This window comes from Pecten maximus, chromosome 11 (assembly GCF_902652985.1).
Source record: "Pecten maximus chromosome 11, xPecMax1.1, whole genome shotgun sequence".
NCBI classification, from domain to species: domain Eukaryota; kingdom Metazoa; phylum Mollusca; class Bivalvia; order Pectinida; family Pectinidae; genus Pecten; species Pecten maximus.
Genome location: NC_047025.1, coordinates 16,001,119 through 16,022,550, shown reverse-complemented (window position 1 = coordinate 16,022,550; position 21,432 = coordinate 16,001,119). Strand labels below are relative to the sequence as shown.

Sequence of the window (21,432 nt, the reverse complement as noted above, 5' to 3'; positions counted from 1 at the left end):
ACCGTAAATATTCTGTAACCCGCCTATTACCGTCAATAATCTGTAACCCGTCTTTTACCGTAAATATTCTGTAACCGTCTATTACCGTAAATATTCTGTAACCGTCTATTTAAGAAATAATTAACGATGATTCGTGTATTATTGCAGGATATACAACGAGGACGAGGATATTTTGCAATTGAATTAATAACGAAGGCCGCAGGCCTGAGTTATTAATTAAAATTGCAAAATATCCGAGTCCGAGTTGTATATCCTGCAACAATACACGAGTCAAAGTTAATTATTTCTATTCTACCATGTACTGTTTAGTTCTGAGATCGACCTCTTTCTAACAGCAAAGAAACCCCGAGAAAACCTTGTAATTTATTTCTTGAGTATTGTATTATTTGTTGATGAAATATACAGGCAATCCAGTACTACGATCAAGAGCATCTATCATATAGCATTGATTTTGAATATAAAAAAAAAGATAAAAAAAAAGAAAGAAAAAAGAAGAAAAAAAGTGGGGCCTCCGTAGGATTCGAACTCGCGTCGTGGTAAAAATTTATTGAAAGACTAACCCGTTAGCCCACTCGGCTATGGTAACCTTCCATAATAGTGTGAATATTAGATATATAAAATTGTTACAGCCGTGACTCCCGACCGTGTATTATTGGCACGAGCGTGGGTTATTGGAAAATAATACATGGTTTTAAACCAATCAAAACTGGCGTTGCATAGCAAACATGGTAGAATACCGTATATACTCTGTAACCCGTCTATTACCGTAAATGTTCTTCTGTAACCCGTCTATTACCGTAAATATTCTTCTGTAACCCGTCTATTACCGTGAATACTCTGTAACCCACCTATTACCGTAAATATTCTGTAACCCGCCTATTACCGTCAATACTCTGTAACCGTCTATTACGGTAATAATTCTGTAACCCGCCTGTTACCGTACATACTCTGTATTCGTCTATCACCGTAAATACTCCATAACCCCCGTCTATTACCTTAAATACATTGTAAAAGTCTATTACCGTAAATACTCTGTAATCCGACAATTACCGTTAATTTTCTATAATATGTTTGCCACTTTAAGCATCCTAAAGCCGTTCAATCACAGGAAATTGTATAAATCTTTTCGTTTTCCTTTCACTGTATATGCTAGTTTTACCGTAAAAAAAGTATGCATTTAAGCTTGTTGTTACCTAAATTGTTTATAACCTGCTTACTATCATAACTTCAAATGTTTAGTAGATAAAATAACATTTCAGGCGCATCATATAAGCATGAGCAAACAGAACAGTGTTCTCATTATCACGTTAGATTCAGCCACCCCCTGTCTTAAAGAGCTGTACCCAGTTAAGGTAATGACAACATGGTTTTTATATTAACATCTAGTTTCTATAAATGATAACGAAGGTATGGGGTACTATAAATAGCATCACACGTGCCGCGAGCACCGAAATGACTTCCTAAGGCATCTGTATTTTTTCAGATGGTGTGCATAACAACAAACATACTGTATTCCATTAGTGCCCCCTCCTGATACCTCCCTCCTCCTCATCCACGCCTGTACGACAGGGTCCCAGTATACCTCCCTCCTCCCAACCCCTGCCTGTACCGCAGGGTCCCAGTATACCTCTCTCCTCCCCACCCCGCCTGTACCGCAGGGTTGCAGTATACCTCCCTCCTCCCTCCTCCCCACCCCCGCCTGTACCGCAGGGTCCCAGTATACCTCCCTCCTCCACCACCCCCGCCTGTACCGCACGGTCCCATTTTACCTCCCTCCTCCCCACCCCCGTCTGTACCGCAGGGTCCCAGTATACCTCCCTCCTCCCCACCCCGCCTGTACCGCAGGATCCCAGTATACCTCCCTCCTCCCCACCCCCGCCTGTACCGCAGGGTCCCAGTATACCTCCCTCCTCCCCCACCCCCGCCTGTACCGCAGGGTCCCTGTATACCTCCCTCCTCCCCCACCCCCGCCTGTACCGTAGGGACCCAGTATACCTCCCTCCTCCCCACCCCGCCTGTACCGTAGGGACCCAGTATACCTCCCTCCTCCCCACCCCGCCTGTACCGTAGGGACCAAGTATACCTCCCTCCTCCCCCACCCCCGCCTGTACCGCAGGGTCCCTGTATACCTCCCTCCTCCCCCACCCCCGCCTGTACCGTAGGGACCCAGTATACCTCCCTCCTCCCCACCCCCGCCTGTACCGCACGGTCCCAGTATACACTGGGTAGCTCGTGTTATTTTATAGAGTATCACATGTTTAAATGGCGCGAGATAACAGTATCCGAATGAACAGTAAAACCTGTCTATAAAGTCCAGTAAATACTTGGCAGGGTAACGTGGCCTTTACATAGGGAGGCATTGTATAAAATGCATTGTGTTACATTTGAAAACTAAATAGGCGGCCTTTATAGGTTTTTGTTATATTACAGATGGCCTTATAGGATAGGTTCGACTGTATCATCGAATACAATATTCAGAGGCTCTTCGAGTATTGTTTATAAAATGTCAATTATTATTTACCCCAGAACGGTCGCCAAATTGTGCGTATGCTCAATATGAATGCAGTCTGAGTGGCGGATAAATTTAATGACATTCGTGGGAGTATGTGTCATTCTCTCTATCTTCCATCATGACTGCTTTCATATCAACAATGAATATGCGCTGACATAGCAAAGAGTAGGCAGAGAGCTGTCGTGGAATTCTACCGACAGCCGTTAAATACTTTTATTTTCATTTAAGACAATTATGCTTTTTAATTTAAGACAGTTTTTCCTTCTGTTCACTGGAGGAGTTACTTTTAATTTAAGTGAGTGTTTCCTTCTATTTACTGGAGGAGCTACCTAAGATCATATCATCTAAACGGTTGATGAAACAATATCTTGTTTGTTATCTGAAGCGATGTGCAAAGCGTTCACGTAACTAAGGTCAATATGGCACCAAAATGACGTCACCTCATTGTGTGCCTTGAGAATGCATATATACACTTCTGTGCATACAATCTATATGAGGAAAATGTAAAAAGTAAAAGCCAAATATATTTAATTGACGTCTGTGTTTTCTTCTGGAGGTCGTCGGTGACTTTGGCGTGACACCCATCCATATGTTCTATTAAACCAGTAAAACTAAAGCTTGCCCATTGTTTATCAATGAACTCTCGAGTCGATTGTTGTATTTCGTTCTACATATCGCTACACAACAGCTACAGCAACACCGAACACGTGCATCAGACGTGCAATTAGATTGTGCTCTTGAGCGTGCGTCATTATCACAGATATCGCGAGACCTATACGAGGTAATCAGTTTACTTATGTCTGTAATAATTTCATACTTTATGCCGTCAGACGAGCCGTTTTATGAGGGATGTTACAGTAAGTGGTCTTTATATATATATACCTGTAGTATGTAAGGGTTACTTGTCAAACGTCCAATGACAAAAATAGAAAGGATTCATATATAAACGAAAACCCGGTCGGGTCGCCAAAGCTTTATAACGGAGAGAATAGAATTCACCGCCAAACTAAAATAACCACAGGACGGAAAAGGCGAGGCAAAAAAAAAAACGCAAGTTGAAGCGTGAAAATAAAATGGCGTCGTTTTACTACGGTTTACTAATTGTTGTTAATTAAGACAATTAAATCAAAATGAAAATCCTTGACATTTTACAGATGCGTATAAAGTCAACCTAAAATGAAAGTAGTTCTTATATCCCTTGATGGTAGGACGGGCTGATTACAGTATACGGGTCTATCATACAGAGATGTAAGTCATATAGAATGTATTTACTTTTCCGTCTAAAGATCGTAAACGATGGCATACGTATTATGTTACGGCAGATCACGGGTACTGGAGATTATGTGTGAGGTGTGATTTTATAATTTGACTGAGAAGATCGACATCATGCAGAGTTTAAACTCTAACGGGCCGCAATGCATTCTGGGACAGGTTGCACCGACATGTCTAAGGTACCAAGGGATGTAATTAAAGATATATAAATGTATCGTCGTAACCCTGTGTTAATTACGATAGAGTCTGGGATATAGCAATGCTATGTTTCTCGTTTTCAAAACTGACACTTCGTCTGTCTTGTCAGTTTGGTCTGTCGGTGAACTCTCCTGTGATCGATATCCCTACTTTATAACCGTATTATGGACCACACACACGTGCATCTCGGGCATATATACTCATGAATACCGGTATAACATTTCGACAAGAAAAAAGATAGATTCTACGTACAGATAAAAGATATATATAAAGTTTTTTTCTTTTGACATTTTTCATCACTTCCCCGATACGCGTCTCCAATAAAAACAACACAAAAATGATGATATCGGTTTCGGTTTTGATCAAAATCTAAGCTCGGCCACGCTCCATGTTTCCGATAGAGGCTAAATTACATTATACGATAACCGATACAGGAAACCTTTGGATATTTACAATGATGGCCGTCTTTACCTTGGTTTGTTGGAGTCAGCAGCCGGAGTTTCTTTATCTCGGTAGATAAGATAATATAGAATATTTACGCGTGCCAATACTCCAATCAACCTGTCAGCGCTCCATTAGAGGGTTTGGAAGGTAAATAGTGTAGGGTAGTAGTCCGACCCGGTCAAATAGATACCTTACTCATGTCGACGATCGTACCTATTTAGACCGACAAGTTCAATTTTAAACCTGTCCATCAGTAGCTGGGATCACAGTATACGGGATGGTCTGATCAGGCAGAGTAGCATCTTCGCTAGCCAAGGCTTCAGGCACTCGTAATTCGGTTTCTTATAATACAGTAAAACAATACACAACGCAACCCCAAATTAAATTTAATTAACACGCACAACAACCCATTGATTTCCTACTGATATGAAATGACGTCACAGTAATATCTGGGGGACCTGATGAAGACTTCTGACGTATGCATATTACTTTTTCCATTTGTTGCCGAACAAATGTTACGTCACATGGATTTAATGCACGTGGCACAAAACCACAGCTTTAAATCTCCTCTTAAAAGAGTTCCACATCATTGATGAGGTATTCAACAAGCAAATGGCTTAGATTAGACAGTGCTAGCTGTAGTACGGAAATCTTTTGTTATTATCTCACAAGCTTATGAAGATCTATAGTATTTGGTTATAAATGTAACTTATACCTTACACTATGTGTATATTACAACTCCCAAGTACAAACTTCACTTGAATTAAACTGCAGTTTGACACCTCTCTATAATGTACACACCACACTACTAGTTATTTTTTGTTGTTGTTTTTTAATGATGAACAAACAAATATTTTTTTCGGTTAGTGTAAACATACTCATGTTTTATCTGATGAAGATGAATAAAAAGTCACATTTTATCATGATAAACAATGCCGATCAACTCCAAAACAGCCGTAACCAGCAAACCGGAAGTTGGCTAGAGTCCATCTTTACGGATCATTTCTATCAATAATTGTAATAATAAAACCTGGTTATCTCTGTGGAACAGATAAGTGCGGAACAGATAAGTATGTACAGTGTAGCGAGGTAAGGTACCGATATTGACAGCCAGTGTAATACTTATAATCGTAATCCTGAATTTTATATGTTACCAGTAGTGTACTCCGACCAGACGGCTCAGTCTAATGGACCAACACGGTCTCTCAGCGTGAAATTACACCAAGATATATCAAAGAGTCCTATCTCACCGTTGGAAATGAAATTATCCATTTTTGCATTATCTATATTAGTAATCTGGACAGACTAAAGCCTTGTTCTAACCTTGCTATGTTCATGTGGGTAAAATATGTCTAATCGGAGAACAAAGTGGCTTCGACGAGTTTCTTCTGCGATTTCCGATATAAAAAGGTTTCATAGTGAAGACAATCTGCCTCTTCCTCATTAAAATCGTGTGAAGTTATACGGATGATTTTACTGCACCAAAAAATATTTTATTTAGCAATGCAACTTCTTTGTGTCAGATCTACAACCTTTTCTGTAGTATATACATCTCGTATCAATACAACTTTTCTATATCAGAGACACAGTCTATACCTCTCATATTAATACAACTTTGGAGGTGGAGGAAAGCCAGAGTACCCGGAGAAAAACCTCCGGCCTACGGACCCCACGTGGGTTTCGAACTCGCAACCCAGAGGTGAAGGGCTAGTGATAAAGTGTCGGGACACCTTAACCACTCGGCCACCGCGGCCCCTCAACGGTGATAAAGAGTCGCTTATGTATAATAAAATTATATTGTGTTCACTTTGTACGCAAAGCATAGTGACATTTTAGAACAAATACAATTTTTGCCGGGTGGCAACAGGGAAAAGAGCTAAAAATTAAATACGGATATACCTGTATAACTAAATATCATTTGTACATTTGGGACAGTCAACACATCTGTAACCAAAGTAACACAAGGAATACGCTTTCAGCATCAGGTAAGAGAAAAACAGCGGGTATAATAGGTGTCGGAAAAATAAAAACAGAACAACACGGGTAAGTCAATCAAAGATGAAGTGATCCTCTTCTGTATGGGTGAATATAGACAAGATGTAAGGGAAGGGAAAGTAAGGAAACCCATCTCTGTAAACTTGTGGGAGTGGAAACTTTGGAAAGGAAAACAAAATATCAAACTCCATTCACTCAGTGGTCAAAATTCCAAACAGGAGTCAATGGCGTGCTGATGGCACCATGACAAAGAAAGCTTGTGGAAGGCGCAAGAACATTTGGAATTTTTCACTCCAAACGGTCAAGCATACTTACACTAACCGGAGACTTTCTAGTGTTATCGATCTGAGATGACCGCCCGCTTGGGGCTCTGGGTCCAACACTTGAGCTAACACGGGCACTGCCAATACTGGGGACATGGACACTACTGTTAGTACGGGTCCGTGGAACAGCTAGCATAGACGCTACGTCAGTTCCGGCCCGGACTCCACCATAACTGGAACTACCACCTGTTATCTCTTTACTGCCGAAATGTGGTGTGGCACTACTATATCCGGTACTGGACTGGTACCCAGTGTTGAGTGAATTCACGCCACTTGGAGTTCTGAATGCACTGGTAGTATTGAAGGTTACTCCAGAGTGAGGAGTCCCTGTTCTAGATGGCCCAGCGCCGAAACCTTTAACACGCCCACTAGTCGAAACTGATCGGTTAGTAGAACCGGAAGTAGAAAGACTAAGGCTAGTTGGACGTGCCTTACCAGAAGAAGAGACACCATGAATGCCGGGACGTGAAGAACTAACTGAGTAACTTCTACGACGCTAGATGAAAGAAACAGTACATGTTGATGAATAACACTCGAATGACGTCATCCATCCAGAAATATTGCTAAACAACTGTTTCTTTTTGATTGTTTGTTTGTTTGTTTTTATTTCGCATTCTAATTAAGATTCGTTTGGTTCAAGGGTTAGATTAAGAAAATTTAAAAGTGTTTTGATATAATAACTGGCGCGGGAATAGCGCCATGCAATATGATGTTTACCATTCTACTGGAGATCCGGATCTAGATGGCGTCGTATTAGTCAGCACTGTGGTGACAATTTCCGGTGGACGGATGTACTCCTGGATGTAACCTAAACAAACACATCCCGTAATAATTGGTAGAGAAAGATTGTACCAATAACGAGAAGAGTCGGAACATTCTCTCCATAATAAAGTACATTATATGAAGCATACATTGTTTAAGAGACGATTTAGAAAACCAAAGTATTTGCTCTCGTAAGCGAGACATCTAGGGATATGACGGCAGAACCCGTCGACTAGAAATAGAATCTGTCATTTGTATTCGAGGACGTGTAATTTCCGGGGAATGTACGGTACCAAAAATCTAATACTGGTAAGATTCCAAGGTGGAACATATGGCTCTTTGGTTGTTTTGCCTAAATCTAGGTGAGAGAACTATGTTAAGGCGTGTGTCAGGCGTGCAACTTCTTTGTGGTTGAATGCGTATCTATATAGGATGTAACGTATTTAATTTGTATTAGTAGTTCGTTTGTAGTAGCGCGAGAATTCTGGTATGCGTGTGATGTAGGTCGTATTGTCGACGTCGGTGATTGTAGTATGAGTGTCTTAGATGTGTGTGTTTCTTTATAGTCGTTGATCTGTAACTTGTATGTGACTGTAGTACTGTGTGTGTGATTCTGAGTACGGTCTGGAGTTGTAGATTGTCTGTATTCGGATTGGTGATTCTGTAGTAAGTGTGTGTGTCTGTAGTCTGTTGTGTGATTATGAGTACTGTGTTGATTCTGTAGTATGGTGTGTGTTTGTAGACTGGTGGTGATTCGTATACGTGTTGTACTGTGTCGTGTGATTTCTGTAGTACTGTGTCGTGTGATTTCTGTAGTACTGTGTCATGTGATTTCTGTAGTACTGTGTCGTGTGATTTCTGTAGTACTGTGTCGTGTGATTTCTGTAGTACTGTGTCGTGTGATTTCTGTAGTACTGTGTCGTGTGATGTCTGTAGTACTGTGTCGTGTGATTTCTGTAGTACTGTGTCGTGTGATTGCTGTAGTACTGTGTCGTGTGATTTCTGTAGTACTGTGTCGTGTGATGTCTGTAGTACTGTGTCGTGTGATTTCTGTAGTACTATGTCGTGTGATTTCTGTAGTACTGTGTCGTGTGATTTCTGTAGTACTGTGTCGTGTGATGTCTGTAGTACTGTGTCGTGTGATTTCTGTAGTACTGTGTCGTGTGATTTCTGTAGTACTGTGTCGTGTGATTTATGTAGTACTGTGTCGTGTGATTTCTGTAGTATTGTGTCGTGTGATTCTGTAGTACTGTGTCGTGTGGTTTCTGTGGTACTGTGTCGTGTGATTTCTGTAGTTCTGTGTCATGTGATTTCTGTAGTACTATGTCGTGTGATGTCTGTAGTACTGTGTCGTGTGATTTCTGTAGTACTGTGTCGTGTGATTTCTGTAGTACTATGTCGTGTGATTTCTGTGGTACTGTGTCGTGTGATGTCTGTAGTACTGTGTCGTGTGATTTCTGTAGTACTGTGTCGTGTGATGTCTGTAGTACTGTGTCGTGTGATTTCTGTAGTACTGTGTCGTGTGATGTCTGTAGTACTGTGTCGTGTGATTTCTGTAGTACTGTGTCGTGTGATTTCTGTAGTACTGTGTCGTGTGATTTCTGTAGTACTGTGTCGTGTGATGTCTGTAGTACTGTGTCGTGTGATTTCTGTAGTACTGTGTCGTGTGATTTCTGTAGTACTGTGTCGTGTGATTTCTGTAGTACTGTGTCGTGTGATGTCTGTGGTACTGTGTCGTGTGATTTGTGTGGTACTGTGTAAGTGTGATTTTCTGTAGTACTGTGTCATGTGATGTCTGTAGTACTGTGTCGTGTGATGTCTGTAGTACTATGTCGTAGTGATTTCTGTAGTACTATGTCGTGTGATTTCTGTAGTACTATGTCGTGTGATGTCTGTAGTACTGTGTCGTGTGATTTCTGTAGTATTGTGTCATGTGATTTCTGTAGTACTGTGTCGTGTGATGTCTGTAGTACTATGTCGTGTGATTTCTGTAGTATTGTGTTGTGTGATTTCTGTGGTACTATGTCGTGTGATTTCTGTAGTACTATGTCGTGTGATTTCTGTAGTACTATGTCGTGTGATTTCTGTAGTACTGTGTTGTGTGATTTCTGTGGTACTATGTCGTGTGATTTCTGTAGTACTGTGTCGTGTGATGTCTGTAGTACTGTGTCGTGTGATGTCTGTAGTACTGTGTCGTGTGATTTCTGTAGTACTGTGTCGTGTGATTTCTGTGGTACTGTGTCGTGTGATTTCTGTAGTATTGTGTCGTGTGATTTCTGTGGTACTATGTCGTGTGTTTCATGTAGTCGTGTGATTTGTGTAGTACTGTGTCGTGTGATTTCTGTAGTATTGTGTCGTGTGATTTCTGTAGTACTGTGTCGTGTGATTTCTGTAGTACTGTGTCGTGTGATTTCTGTAGTACTGTGTCGTGTGATTTCTGTAGTATTGTGTCGTGTGATTTCTGTAGTACTGTGTCGTGTGATTTCTGTGGTACTGTGTCGTGTGATTTCTGTAGTACTGTGTCGTTTGATTCATGTAGTCGTGTGATGTCTGTGGTACTGTGTCGTGTGATTTCTGTAGTACTGTGTCGTGTGATTTCTGTAGTACTGTGTCGTGTGATTTCTGTAGTACTGTGTCGTGTGATTTCTGTGGTACTGTGTCGTGTGATTTCTGTAGTACTGTGTCGTTTGATTCATGTAGTCGTGTGATGTCTGTGGTACTGTGTCGTGTGATTTCTGTAGTACTGTGTCGTGTGATTTCTGTAGTACTGTGTCGTGTGATTTCTGTAGTACTGTGTCGTGTGATTTCTGTAGTATTGTGTCGTGTGATTTCTGTGGTACTGTGTCGTGTGATGTCTGTAGTACTGTGTCGTGTGATGTCTGTAGTACTGTGTCGTGTGATTTCTGTAGTACTGTGTCGTGTGATTTCTGTAGTATTGTGTCGTGTGTTTCTGTAGTTCTGTGTCGTGTGATTTCTGTAGTTCTGTGTCGTGTGATTTCTGTAGTACTGTGTCGTGTGATTTGTGTGGTACTGTGTCGTGTGATTTCTGTAGTATTGTGTCGTGTGATTTCTGTGGTACTATGTCGTGTGTTTCATGTAGTCGTGTGATGTCTGTGGTACTGTGTCGTGTGATTTCTGTAGTAGTGTGTCGTGTGATTTCTGTAGTACTGTGTCGTGTGATTTCTGTAGTACAGTGTCGTGTGATTCATGTAGTCGTGTGATTTCTGTAGTACTGTGTCGTGTGATTTCTGTGGTACTGTGTCGTGTGATGTCTGTAGTACTGTGTCATGTGATTCATGTAGTACTGTGTCGTGTGATGTCTGTAGTACTGTGTCATGTGATTCATGTAGTTCTGTGTCGTGTGATGTCTGTAGTGCTGTGTCGTGTGATTTCTGTAGTACTGTGTCGTGTGATTTCTGTAGTACTGTGTCGTGTGATTTCTGTAGTATTGTGTCATGTGATTCATGTAGTCGTGTGATTTCTGTGGTACTGTGTAAGTAAGAAACATACTTCTGATAGATGTATCGTTCAGTATGCTGGAGACTTGATTGTTTACCACTACTAAGTCTATCTATAACTACATTGCCACAGACTTACTACAAACCATCGGGATTTCCTCAAGTACCTCTTTTCAAGCCTTTGACTAAAACTGCATGCACCCCGTGACCCCATGAGCTCCCTCTGGCGGATGAGTACGAGATAAAACAGTCGTGTTTACACAGTACCGTTTTATTTTGTAATCTAATATTTGCATTACAAAAGGGAAACAGTTGTAGTTTGTTACCGCGTCTGTCAAGAGAACACGTGGGCCAATTGTTTCCAACGTTATTATTCTTATTTTGACCAATAGAAGCTTGCAATAAGCGGAGTGACGTCATTCGAAAAGTTAATGTTCGTACCGCTTGCAGTTACCTTTCCAGTCATGTCCCTGCCTTATACTTCCTGTATAATAGTTTGTTTTTTTTGTCGTTGGGAGAGTGTCACAGAATTTTAGAGAAAATCCATATTTTCCCTTAAATCCAGTAACAACCTTTCTTCTATCTGTCTATGTAGAATTATAAAGTTAGTTATTGTAAGTGAAACCGTGGCTAGCATTGGTACTTGTCTATGTAATACCGGTAACTTTAGATACACACACAATCATTTGGCAATATTGGTTAGAAACACGTGTCGTCTAGAAATCGTGATAGTATATTGTAAAACCATGATATCACAGAACTTCCACACTCCTGTATATAGACCAGATTGGACCATTAATTGAGTAAAAAAAAAATAACAGTTTGTTGTCTGATACCCGATCTGTTAGTGGTAGATTGTGTGCCAAATGTACAGAAAACGTGTCGTCTGCCGGAAAGTAAAGTGAACAGAACTACCGTTCATTACCCGCACTGGGAAAAGTGCAATATTAAGGTCAACTTTATTGTAAGCCTTAGTTCATTCGTCTGAAATGATAAAATCAAGCGGTCATTTGTGAAAAGGAGAATTTGGCGTATACCGCACATTTGTCATTTATTTGACCTTGTCAACAAGTTTAAATAATTCTGGTTGTTGTTATCGGAACAAGATGACTTACTCAAATTTTGTAATCATCCCTAAGAATAGATAGATAACATTATTTTGAGTGTCTTTGTGTCACAAAAATCACAATTTTGTTTTTTCTCGAACATCGAACAATAGTCTAGACATCATAGCACTAGGAACACGTAGACCATGTTCCATGAATATAACCTGTTTCTTTATTTCAATTAAAAAATAAACCTAATTATTTCCTTTGTATGACGTTCTCAGACGTTTTAAGGGGTTAGGTTGATATACGGTAATTGATTCAAACATATTTTATTGTCAAAACGTACAAAGGGATTGGGCACAAGTTTTTGCAACTTATCAACGCCCTTTCCCAAAACAAATACAAATTACAACATTTGACAAAATAATGACTAAAGGTCACCAATTCAATATCTTTGTAACACTGCTCTCCGATTTGTCAAAAGGCAGGAAGTACAGAACAAACAAATATCATGGATTTTAAAATCTATTACTTGTTTTTAGGAACTTGTGCACATTTCTGGATATGATATACGGTAAAAGGACACCCATCATTATATATAATGAACACCGATCGGTGTCACTTTTACCGAATGTTTATCTAGCCCTCTAAATTGTCTGGAAATGTTCTATACACACTAATATAAATCTGTTCTATACACCCTAATATAAATCTGTCCTATACACTCTAATATAAATCTGTCCTATACACTCTAATATAAATCTGTCCTATACACTCTAATATAAATCTGTCCTATACACTCTAATATAAATCTGTTCTATACACTCTAATATCAATCTGTCCTATACACTCTAATATAAATCTATCCTATACACTCTAATATAAATCTGTCCTATACACTCTAATATAAATCTGTCCTATACACTCTAATATAAATCTGTCTTATAAACTCTAATATAAATCTGTCCTATACACTCTAATATAAATCTGTCCTATAAACTCTAATATAAATCTGTCCTATACACTCTAATATAAATCTGTCTTATAAACTCTAATATAAATCTGTCCTATACACTCTAATATAAATCTGTCCTATAAACTCTAATATAAATCTGTTATATATACTCTAATATAAATCTGTTCTATACACTCTAATATAAATCTGTCCTATACACTCTAATATAAATCTGTCCTATACACTCTAATATAAATCTGTTCTATACACTCTAATATAAATCTGTCCTATACACTCTAATATAAATCTGTCCTATACACTCTAATATAAATCTGTTCTATACACTCAAATATAAATCTGTCCTATACACTCTAATATAAATCTGTCCTATACACTTCAATATAAATCTGTCCTATACACTCTAATATAAATCTGTCCTATACACTCTAATATAAATCTGTCCTATACACTCTAATATAAATCTGTCCTATACACTCTAATATCAATCTGTTTTATAAACTCTAATATCAATATAAATACCCTCAGACTGTAACACCTGTACCTGTGAGCTAGCCCTGAATCATTCCAGATATATTTTCCAAATCAATCCTTTCGCCTTTCGGTCAGAAGGCCCTCATCCTCCATCTCCATCTAGGAATTATCTTGACCAAATGGAATCGATGTCATAGTCAGTCCTAGCTATAGTGTCAAAGTCAGTCCTAGCTAGTAGTGTCAAAGTCAGTCCTAGCTAGTAGTGTCAAAGTCAGTCCTAGCTATAGTGTCAAAGTCAGTCCTAGCTATAGTGTCAAAGTCAGTCCTAGCTATAGTGTCAAAGTCAGTCCTAGCTATAGTGTCAACGTCAGTCCTAACTATAGTGTCAAAGTCAGTCCTAGCTATAGTGTCAAAGTCAGTCCTAGCTAGTAGTGTCAAAGTCAGTCCTAGCCAGTCGTGTCAAAGTCAGTCCTAGCTATAGTGTCAAAGTCAGTCCTAGCTATAGTGTCAAAGTCAGTCCTAGCTAGTAGTGTCAAAGTCAGTCCTAGCTATAGTGTCAAAGTCAGTCCTAGCTATAGTGTCAAAGTCAGTCCTAGCTATAGTGTCAAAGTCAGTCCTAGCTATAGTGTCAAAGTCAGTCCTAGCTAGTAGTGTCAAAGTCAGTCCTAGCTAGTAGTGTCAAAGTCAGTCCTAGCTATAGTGTCAAAGTCAGTCCTAGCTTTAGTGTCAAAGTCAGTCCTAGCTAGTAGTGTCAAAGTCAGTCCTAGCTATAGTGTCAAAGTCAGTCCTAGCTAGTAGTGTCAAAGTCAGTCCTAGCTAGTAGTGTCAAAGTCAGTCCTAGCTATAGTGTCAAAGTCAGTCCTAGCTATAGTGTCAAAGTCAGTCCTAGCTATAGTGTCAAAGTCAGTTCTAGCTAGTAGTGTCAAAGTCAGTCCTAGCTATAGTGTCAAAGTCAGTCCTAGCTAGTAGTGTCAAAGTCAGTCCTAGCTATAGTGTCAAAGTCAGTTCTAGCTAGTAGTGTCAAAGTCAGTATTAGCTAGTAGTGTCAAGGTCAGTCCTAGCTAGTAGTGTCAAAGTTAGTCCTAGCTAGTAGTGTCAAAGTCAGTCCTAGCTATAGTGTCAATGTCAGTCCTAGCTATAGTGTCAAAGTCAGTCTTAGCTATAGTGTCAATGTCAGTCCTAGCTATAGTGTCAAAGTCAGATCTAGCTAGTAGTGTCAAAGTCAGTCCTAGCTAGTAGTGTCAAAGTCCGTCCTAGCTATAGTGTCAACGTCAGTCCTAGCTATAGTGTCAAAGTCAGTCCTAGCTATAGTGTCAAAGTCCGTCCTAGCTATAGTGTCAACGTCAGTCCTAGCTATAGTGTCAAAGTCAGTCCTAGCTAGTAGTGTCAAAGTCAGTCCTAGCTATAGTGTCAAAGTCAGTCCTAGCTAGTAGTGTCAAAGTCAGTCCTAGCTAGTAGTGTCAAAGTCAGTCCTAGCTATAGTGTCAAAGTCAGTCCTAGCTATAGTGTCAAAGTCAGTCCTAGCTATAGTGTCAAAGTCAGTCCTAGCTATAGTGTCAAAGTCAGTCCTAGCTATAGTGTCAAAGTCAGTCCTAGCTATAGTGTCAAAGTCAGTCCTAGCTATAGTGTCAAAGTCAGTCCTAGTTAGTAGTGTCAAAGTCAGTCCTAGCTAGTAGTGTCAAAGTCAGTCCTAGCTATAGTGTCAAAGTCAGATCTAGCTAGTAGTGTCAAAGTCAGTCCTAGCTAGTAGTGTCAAAGTCAGTCCTAGCTATAGTGTCAAAGTCAGTCCTAGCTATAGTGTCAAAGTCAGTCCTAGCTAGTAGTGTCAAAGTCAGTCCTAGCTAGTAGTGTCAAAGTCAGTCCTAGCTAGTAGTGTCAAAGTCAGTCCTAGCTAGTAGTGTCAAAGTCAGTCCTAGCTATAGTGTCAAAGTCAGTCCTAGCTAGTAGTGTCAAAGTCAGTCCTAGCTATAGTGTCAAAGTCAGTCCTAGCTATAGTGTCAAAGTCAGTCCTAGCTATAGTGTCAAAGTCAGTCCTAGCTATAGTGTCAAAGTCAGTCCTACCTATAGTGTCAAAGTCAGTCCTAGCTAGTAGTGTCAAAGTCAGTCCTAGCTATAGTGTCAAAGTCAGTCCTAGCTATAGTGTCAAAGTCATTCCTAGCTATAGTGTCAAAGTCAGTCCTAGCTATAGTGTCAAAGTCAGTCCTAGCTATAGTGTCAAAGTCAGTCCTAGCTAGTAGAGTCAAAGTCAGTCCTAGCTATAGTGTCAAAGTCAGTCCTAGCTATAGTGTCAAAGTCAGTCCTAGCTAGTAGAGTCAAAGTCAGTCCTAGCTAGTAGTGTCAAAGTCAGTCCTAGCTATAGTGTCAAAGTCAGTCCTAGCCAGTCGTGTCTAAGTCAGTCCTAGCTAGTAGTGTCAAAGTCAGTCCTAGCTAGTAGTGTCAAAGTCAGTCCTAGCTAGTAGTGTCAAAGTCAGATCTAGCTAGTAGTGTCAAAGTCAGTCCTAGCTATAGTGTCAAAGTCAGTCCTAGCTAGTAGTGTCAAAGTCAGTCCTAGCTATAGTGTCAAAGTCAGTCCTAGCTAGTAGTGTCAAAGTCAGTCCTAGCTATAGTGTCAAAGTCAGTCCTAGCCAGTAGTGTCAAAGTCAGTCCTAGATATAGTGTCAAAGTCAGTCCTAGCTAGTAGTGTCAAAGTCAGTCCTAGCTATAGTGTCAAAGTCAGTCCTAGCTAAAGTGTCAAAGTCAGTCCTAGCTAGTAGTGTCAAAGTCAGTCCTAGCTATAGTGTCAAAGTCAGTCCTAGCTAGTAGTGTCAAAGTCAGTCCTAGCTAGTAGTGTCAAAGTCAGTCCTAGCTATAGTGTCAAAGTCAGTCCTAGCTATAGTGTCAAAGCCAGTTCTAGCTAGTAGTGTCAATGTCAGTCCTAGCTATAGTGTCAATGTCAGTCCTAGCTATAGTGTCAAAGTCAGTCTTAGCTATAGTGTCAAAGTCAGTCCTAGCTATAGTGTCAAAGTCAGTCCTAGCTATAGTGTCAAAGTCAGTCCTAGCTATAGTGTCAAAGTCAGTCTTAGCAAGTCTATCTTTACAAAATTATTCATAAAACAATATTTGTAATGTCGTTTACGGTTCTGTCTGAAGTACGATACAGGTTGGTTCAGTAATAAGTAATGAAAAGTTCCACCACTAATGAGGAAGTCATGCCGCTCACCTCTGAGAACATTGTGGTACTATTACACCTCTGAGAACATTGTGGTACTATTACCCCTCTGAGAACATTGTGGTACTATTACACCTCTGAGAACATTGTGGTACTATTACACCTCTGAGAACATTGTGGTACTATTACACTATGGGAGTGATTGGGTGATCACGAATAACTACGAAACATCTTTGATTCAGCTCTGATTCAACACAGAAATTGTCTAGTTAAGTATATAGAAGTGTGTTTCCATTAATAGCGACCCAGTGAGTCAATAACGAGCCCAAATCGAACCTTACTTGTATACACTATATGCAAATCGGTTGATGATAGCCGGATATTGCGGCTTTCGATTTCGAAGTAAAAACATGAGTCAGATTTCTAAATCCTGTTTCTGTTACTAATAACATAATATTCTCTCTCTATAAGTTTTTCTGTACAATAAAACTCCATTTCTATGGCTAGTTTGGCGCGGTCTGGATCCATTGTTTTCTGTCAAGCGATGCCAGAAATATTTTCACTATTTACGCATATTTCAATAGAATTATAACAACTACATAGCAGGTCATGAAAAACGATAAAGAACAAATAAATAATGTTGTTCTGAGGTGATTGACGTGAATATCAGGTTGGTTGATAGTCAGACTTGACCATGTGTAAGTTGTCGGCTAACGACAGACTGGAGACTCGACAAGATACGCCAACAGATTGGTCCCAGGTGCGAACACTCCGTGTTATAACTATGTACTTTAGTACCCCCACGGAGAACCGGTTAGTATAATTGTAGCAGAGATAAGATACACAACCCAACAAAAACAAAATGACCAGGCCAAACCTTGTTTATATTTTGCCCAGTCGATATGACCGCCAATGAGGGTTGTTTAGGGTGCTTCTAGTACAAAGATCTTAACAGACAGTAAACATATTACCGAACCAGACGGTTTTATATCAGATATATTGTGAATAGAATTAGGAAACTCCCGGAATCTTCAAATAAACACTTCCGTGAAGCACGGCTACGTGTACAGTCTATTAAACTACTGTGGTCGGGGATACATTACGATCTGACGATTGCAGAAGTACTAGCTAATGTAATTTTGTTTCGTTTTGAAATAATTCCTGTTAATCATCATGTTAATGTCAAATGAACAGACGTTATTCCAAGCCCTGGCTCCATCAACTTTACTAAACGAAAATTCTTTAAAATAAAATTTTACATAGGAAAGAATTTGATTATTGGATTTGAGGGGAAATCTTAGTTTTTGAAAAAAACCTTCCTTTAAATGCTGTAAAGCTTATCTATGGACATGTTATAGGCTAAAGAATACTAAGATGAAACTGGTCACGAGCCGGATATATATACATTAACATGTTATCTATCATAGATATCGATTTATTCCCTGAAACTTGTAAACGTCCAATTTAACCGATATCACTGACCAATTCGCTATAAAATTATAGTGTAATTGTTTAATTCATGTATTTACTGAAATTATTTACTAACTTTAATGCTGTGAAATGCTCAATCTCATAGGCCACTCTACGTCGTATATGTTACTTCTTATATAACCTCGTGATGCGAGATATCTATTAATTTTGCGGAATCCCTTACATTTTTAGTTATCTAATGGAATGCTGTTTATATATGCTATTTGGTATGAAAAACTTGTATACTAAGTAAAATACTGACTTACTCCTGATTTGTTTTATCAAAGTATCCTAAAAGTTATGTTGAACAAGTGAATTACTTTATATACTTCCTGTACTTATTGTACTGTACTTAAACACTGGAATTATTTTAATGTATCACACATTAAAGGATCTTTTACAAGTGTATGCAATTAGCTTAATACTTAATATTCATATAGTTAAATACTTAGTATTCATATAGTTAAATACTTAGTATTCATATAGTTAAATATTTAGTATTCATATAGTTAAATACTTAATATTCATATTGTTAAATACTTAATATTCATATAGTTAAATACTTAATATTCATATAGTTAAATACTTAATATTCATATAGTTAAATACTTAATATTTATATAGTAAAATACTTAATATTTATAGACCTAGTGAAGTACTAAATATTTATATAGTTGAATATTGAATATTTATATAGCTAGATACTAAATATTTATTAGTTGTATATAAATTGTAAATGTTTTATAGGATTGGTAAAGGAATTGATATCTATAAACATTTAAGAAGTTAAGATTGTTAAAATATGCTATGTATAAGTACATCGTAAATCAAACACTACCTGTCGTACAATCAGTACATGAACCTAAGAAAGGCGTCTGTCGAGACGATCAAAATCTCTTAAAATGCATGTCCAATTTGATTACTTTGTACTTTTTCTCGACTCCGTTCACAGAAGAGTTACACAGTATTAAAACTGGCACCACCCTGTTGTCGGCGAAGCACTTGTTCTTGTCGTTAGAAGTTTAGATTTACTGCGCAGAACCGCGACGAACAGGTATAATGTGCGCGCGGAATATATTTATATATATGTACTAATAAACATCTATTAAGACTTCTGTATGCATAAAATGATAATTTCTATAAATATAATTCTATTTTCTGTAACTTATTAAGTCTAATTGAAGAATAATGAACTCTAATAAAACGGGCTATCATAATTTTGCTTCAGTTAATGAACAAGCTATTATGCCGATTTTTTGTTATTTTTTTCCCTTTCGTGAACATTTTTTACCGACTGCTTTTTACGTGTACATGTTTTACGTAATTGTGTATAAGATTTTTAGGCTATCCGCTAATAGGTATCAATGTTTTCATTTAGCCATCGACACAAAGGATAATCTAAACAAACGTAAACTTGTTTAATATCTATCACTTACGGGGTTTTTTTCTGCACGTTAATTGTTGTTAGGGTTGGAACAAATTCACTGTCCATAGTGGTCAACAGTCATTTTACTGTTTGGCTAATTCAATACTGAACTTTGTCGATATTACATTTTTCTCAAGATAAATTTGGGAGACGTCCATGTTCTTTTTTTTCTAATTTTAAACCAGCCTATTCTATCTAGAGGTATAGAACATAAATCATACCAATCTGAGTACTAGAGGCTAACTATATCGTGGGACGACACAGCTGACAATGATTAGGTATATCACACGGGGTTAGTAGAGAGAGTATACACCCCTACCATCTCATTAGTAACATGTTGACCATCCCCAGCCCTCGTTACGAGCGTACTGACCCCTCACCGTCATCCCAGACAGTCCCTGGGCATGTCTGAGATTTCTTTGACATCCGATACATTTGATTTTTTATCGATACGAAGGGGAGTTAATACTGTCTGTTTTTTCTTTCTGTTTTCCATAAACTGGGTATTTCATTACTATGAATACAAGTATTAATGTACATAAAGAACGAGGGTAATTAATGCCATACATCCCTCGTCCTCCGTGCCAATAACTACTGTCAGCTTATCAACGACCCCTCCGTACGACTTCATCGAGTTTATACAGTTTTCGCGGTCGACTGGATTACAAAATTTCGTTTTCGCGTCGGTTTGATTACAAAATTTCGTTTTCGCGGTCGATTGGATTACAAAATCTCGTTTTCGCGTCGGTTTGATTATAAAATTTCGTTTTCGCGATCGATTGGATTACAAAATCTCGTTTTCGCAGTCGAGTGATGAACGAGTATGGAATGTCCCTCTCAACGTTTGATGCGTCATTTTTGGCAAGCTAGCAAATTCAGAGAGACAATATGAGATGTTTTGATCATTAGGACATCACGCACGGGGTTATTGATACCTAGTTAAATAGTGACTTCACTTGTTTAGGCTGTTCTAGGACTTGGCGGTGACGAGATCCAGCAATCTCTCGTTCAGACTGCCCCGTAAGTCTCATGGTTGTATGGTCAGTTCGGTTTTATCTCGTCAAACAAACGACGTATTAGAATATTGCTTGCTGTTTGAACACTATAATTTTATTCCATGTGGAACAAAATATGTACACCGAGGAATATAAAGGTCCCTGATAGAAGAACTCAGTAATACAACGCATTAACCTATATATCATGCTCTGAGCTATGGTTGGGTGTGTAAGGGTGGGGCGCAAGGGGTGGGGCTACTCACCGAACTGCCGAGGTCCCGGGAATAGCGACGGGTCATGTTATGTGATAAAGTCCTCTTCGGGGATGGGACGGAGGGGCCCAGTTAACAAACGTTTCTGTCACATGTTCCTGTCCACTACTAATGGTTCCCTCCGTTCTCCGTCCCCCTCCCGGCAGTTTGTCAGCACGTGTGGGTCAGATGCACGAGATTTACACGTAGATATACAGTAAAGAGACAAACACGCGAGCTTCGTTATGGCACGGCACCAGTATAACACACCCTAACTCTGTGTACTCAGGTCTCAGACTGGCGAGTGAGGCTCCCGATACAGGCACGTGCCTTCACTACACACTTACCATCACATTCAAATACACAAAAATTGATAAGTTTTTTTGGCGTAAAGTCGACTTGAATAACTTTCAAAATGTTCACTCTGGCGCGGATTTCTTGTATAATCGCTATTGAAGCTGGCTGGGATAGCGACTCCCGGCGCGAACTCGGAACGGAATGCCACCACCAAGATAAGCGCACTCCATTGAAGATACAAGGTATATACCATCAGTCTGGCGTTATGATCACGTATCAGCTGATATGCCCCATCTTTTCCTCTCGCGCATTCGCGTGTCAGTAGTTCTGAACATACATCCCGACCCCACGACTGACAGCTCTAAGTTAACTTGTAAAATTGTGA

The 21,432-nt window shown here is 39.2% G+C and overlaps 1 protein-coding gene across 1 annotated transcript in view; it reads right to left on the bottom strand.

Annotated features, from left to right (window-relative positions):
- Nucleotides 1–21,116, bottom strand: part of LOC117337842 — a 121,625-nt gene extending 100,509 nt beyond the window's left edge. Inside the window, 3 exon segments of the mRNA XM_033898968.1 lie at nucleotides 6,737–7,240; nucleotides 7,462–7,552; nucleotides 20,763–21,116. Coding sequence (XP_033754859.1) covers nucleotides 6,737–7,240; nucleotides 7,462–7,464 — 507 coding nt within the window. The 5' untranslated portion in view covers nucleotides 7,465–7,552; nucleotides 20,763–21,116.
- Nucleotides 21,117–21,432: the final 316 nt, after the last annotated feature.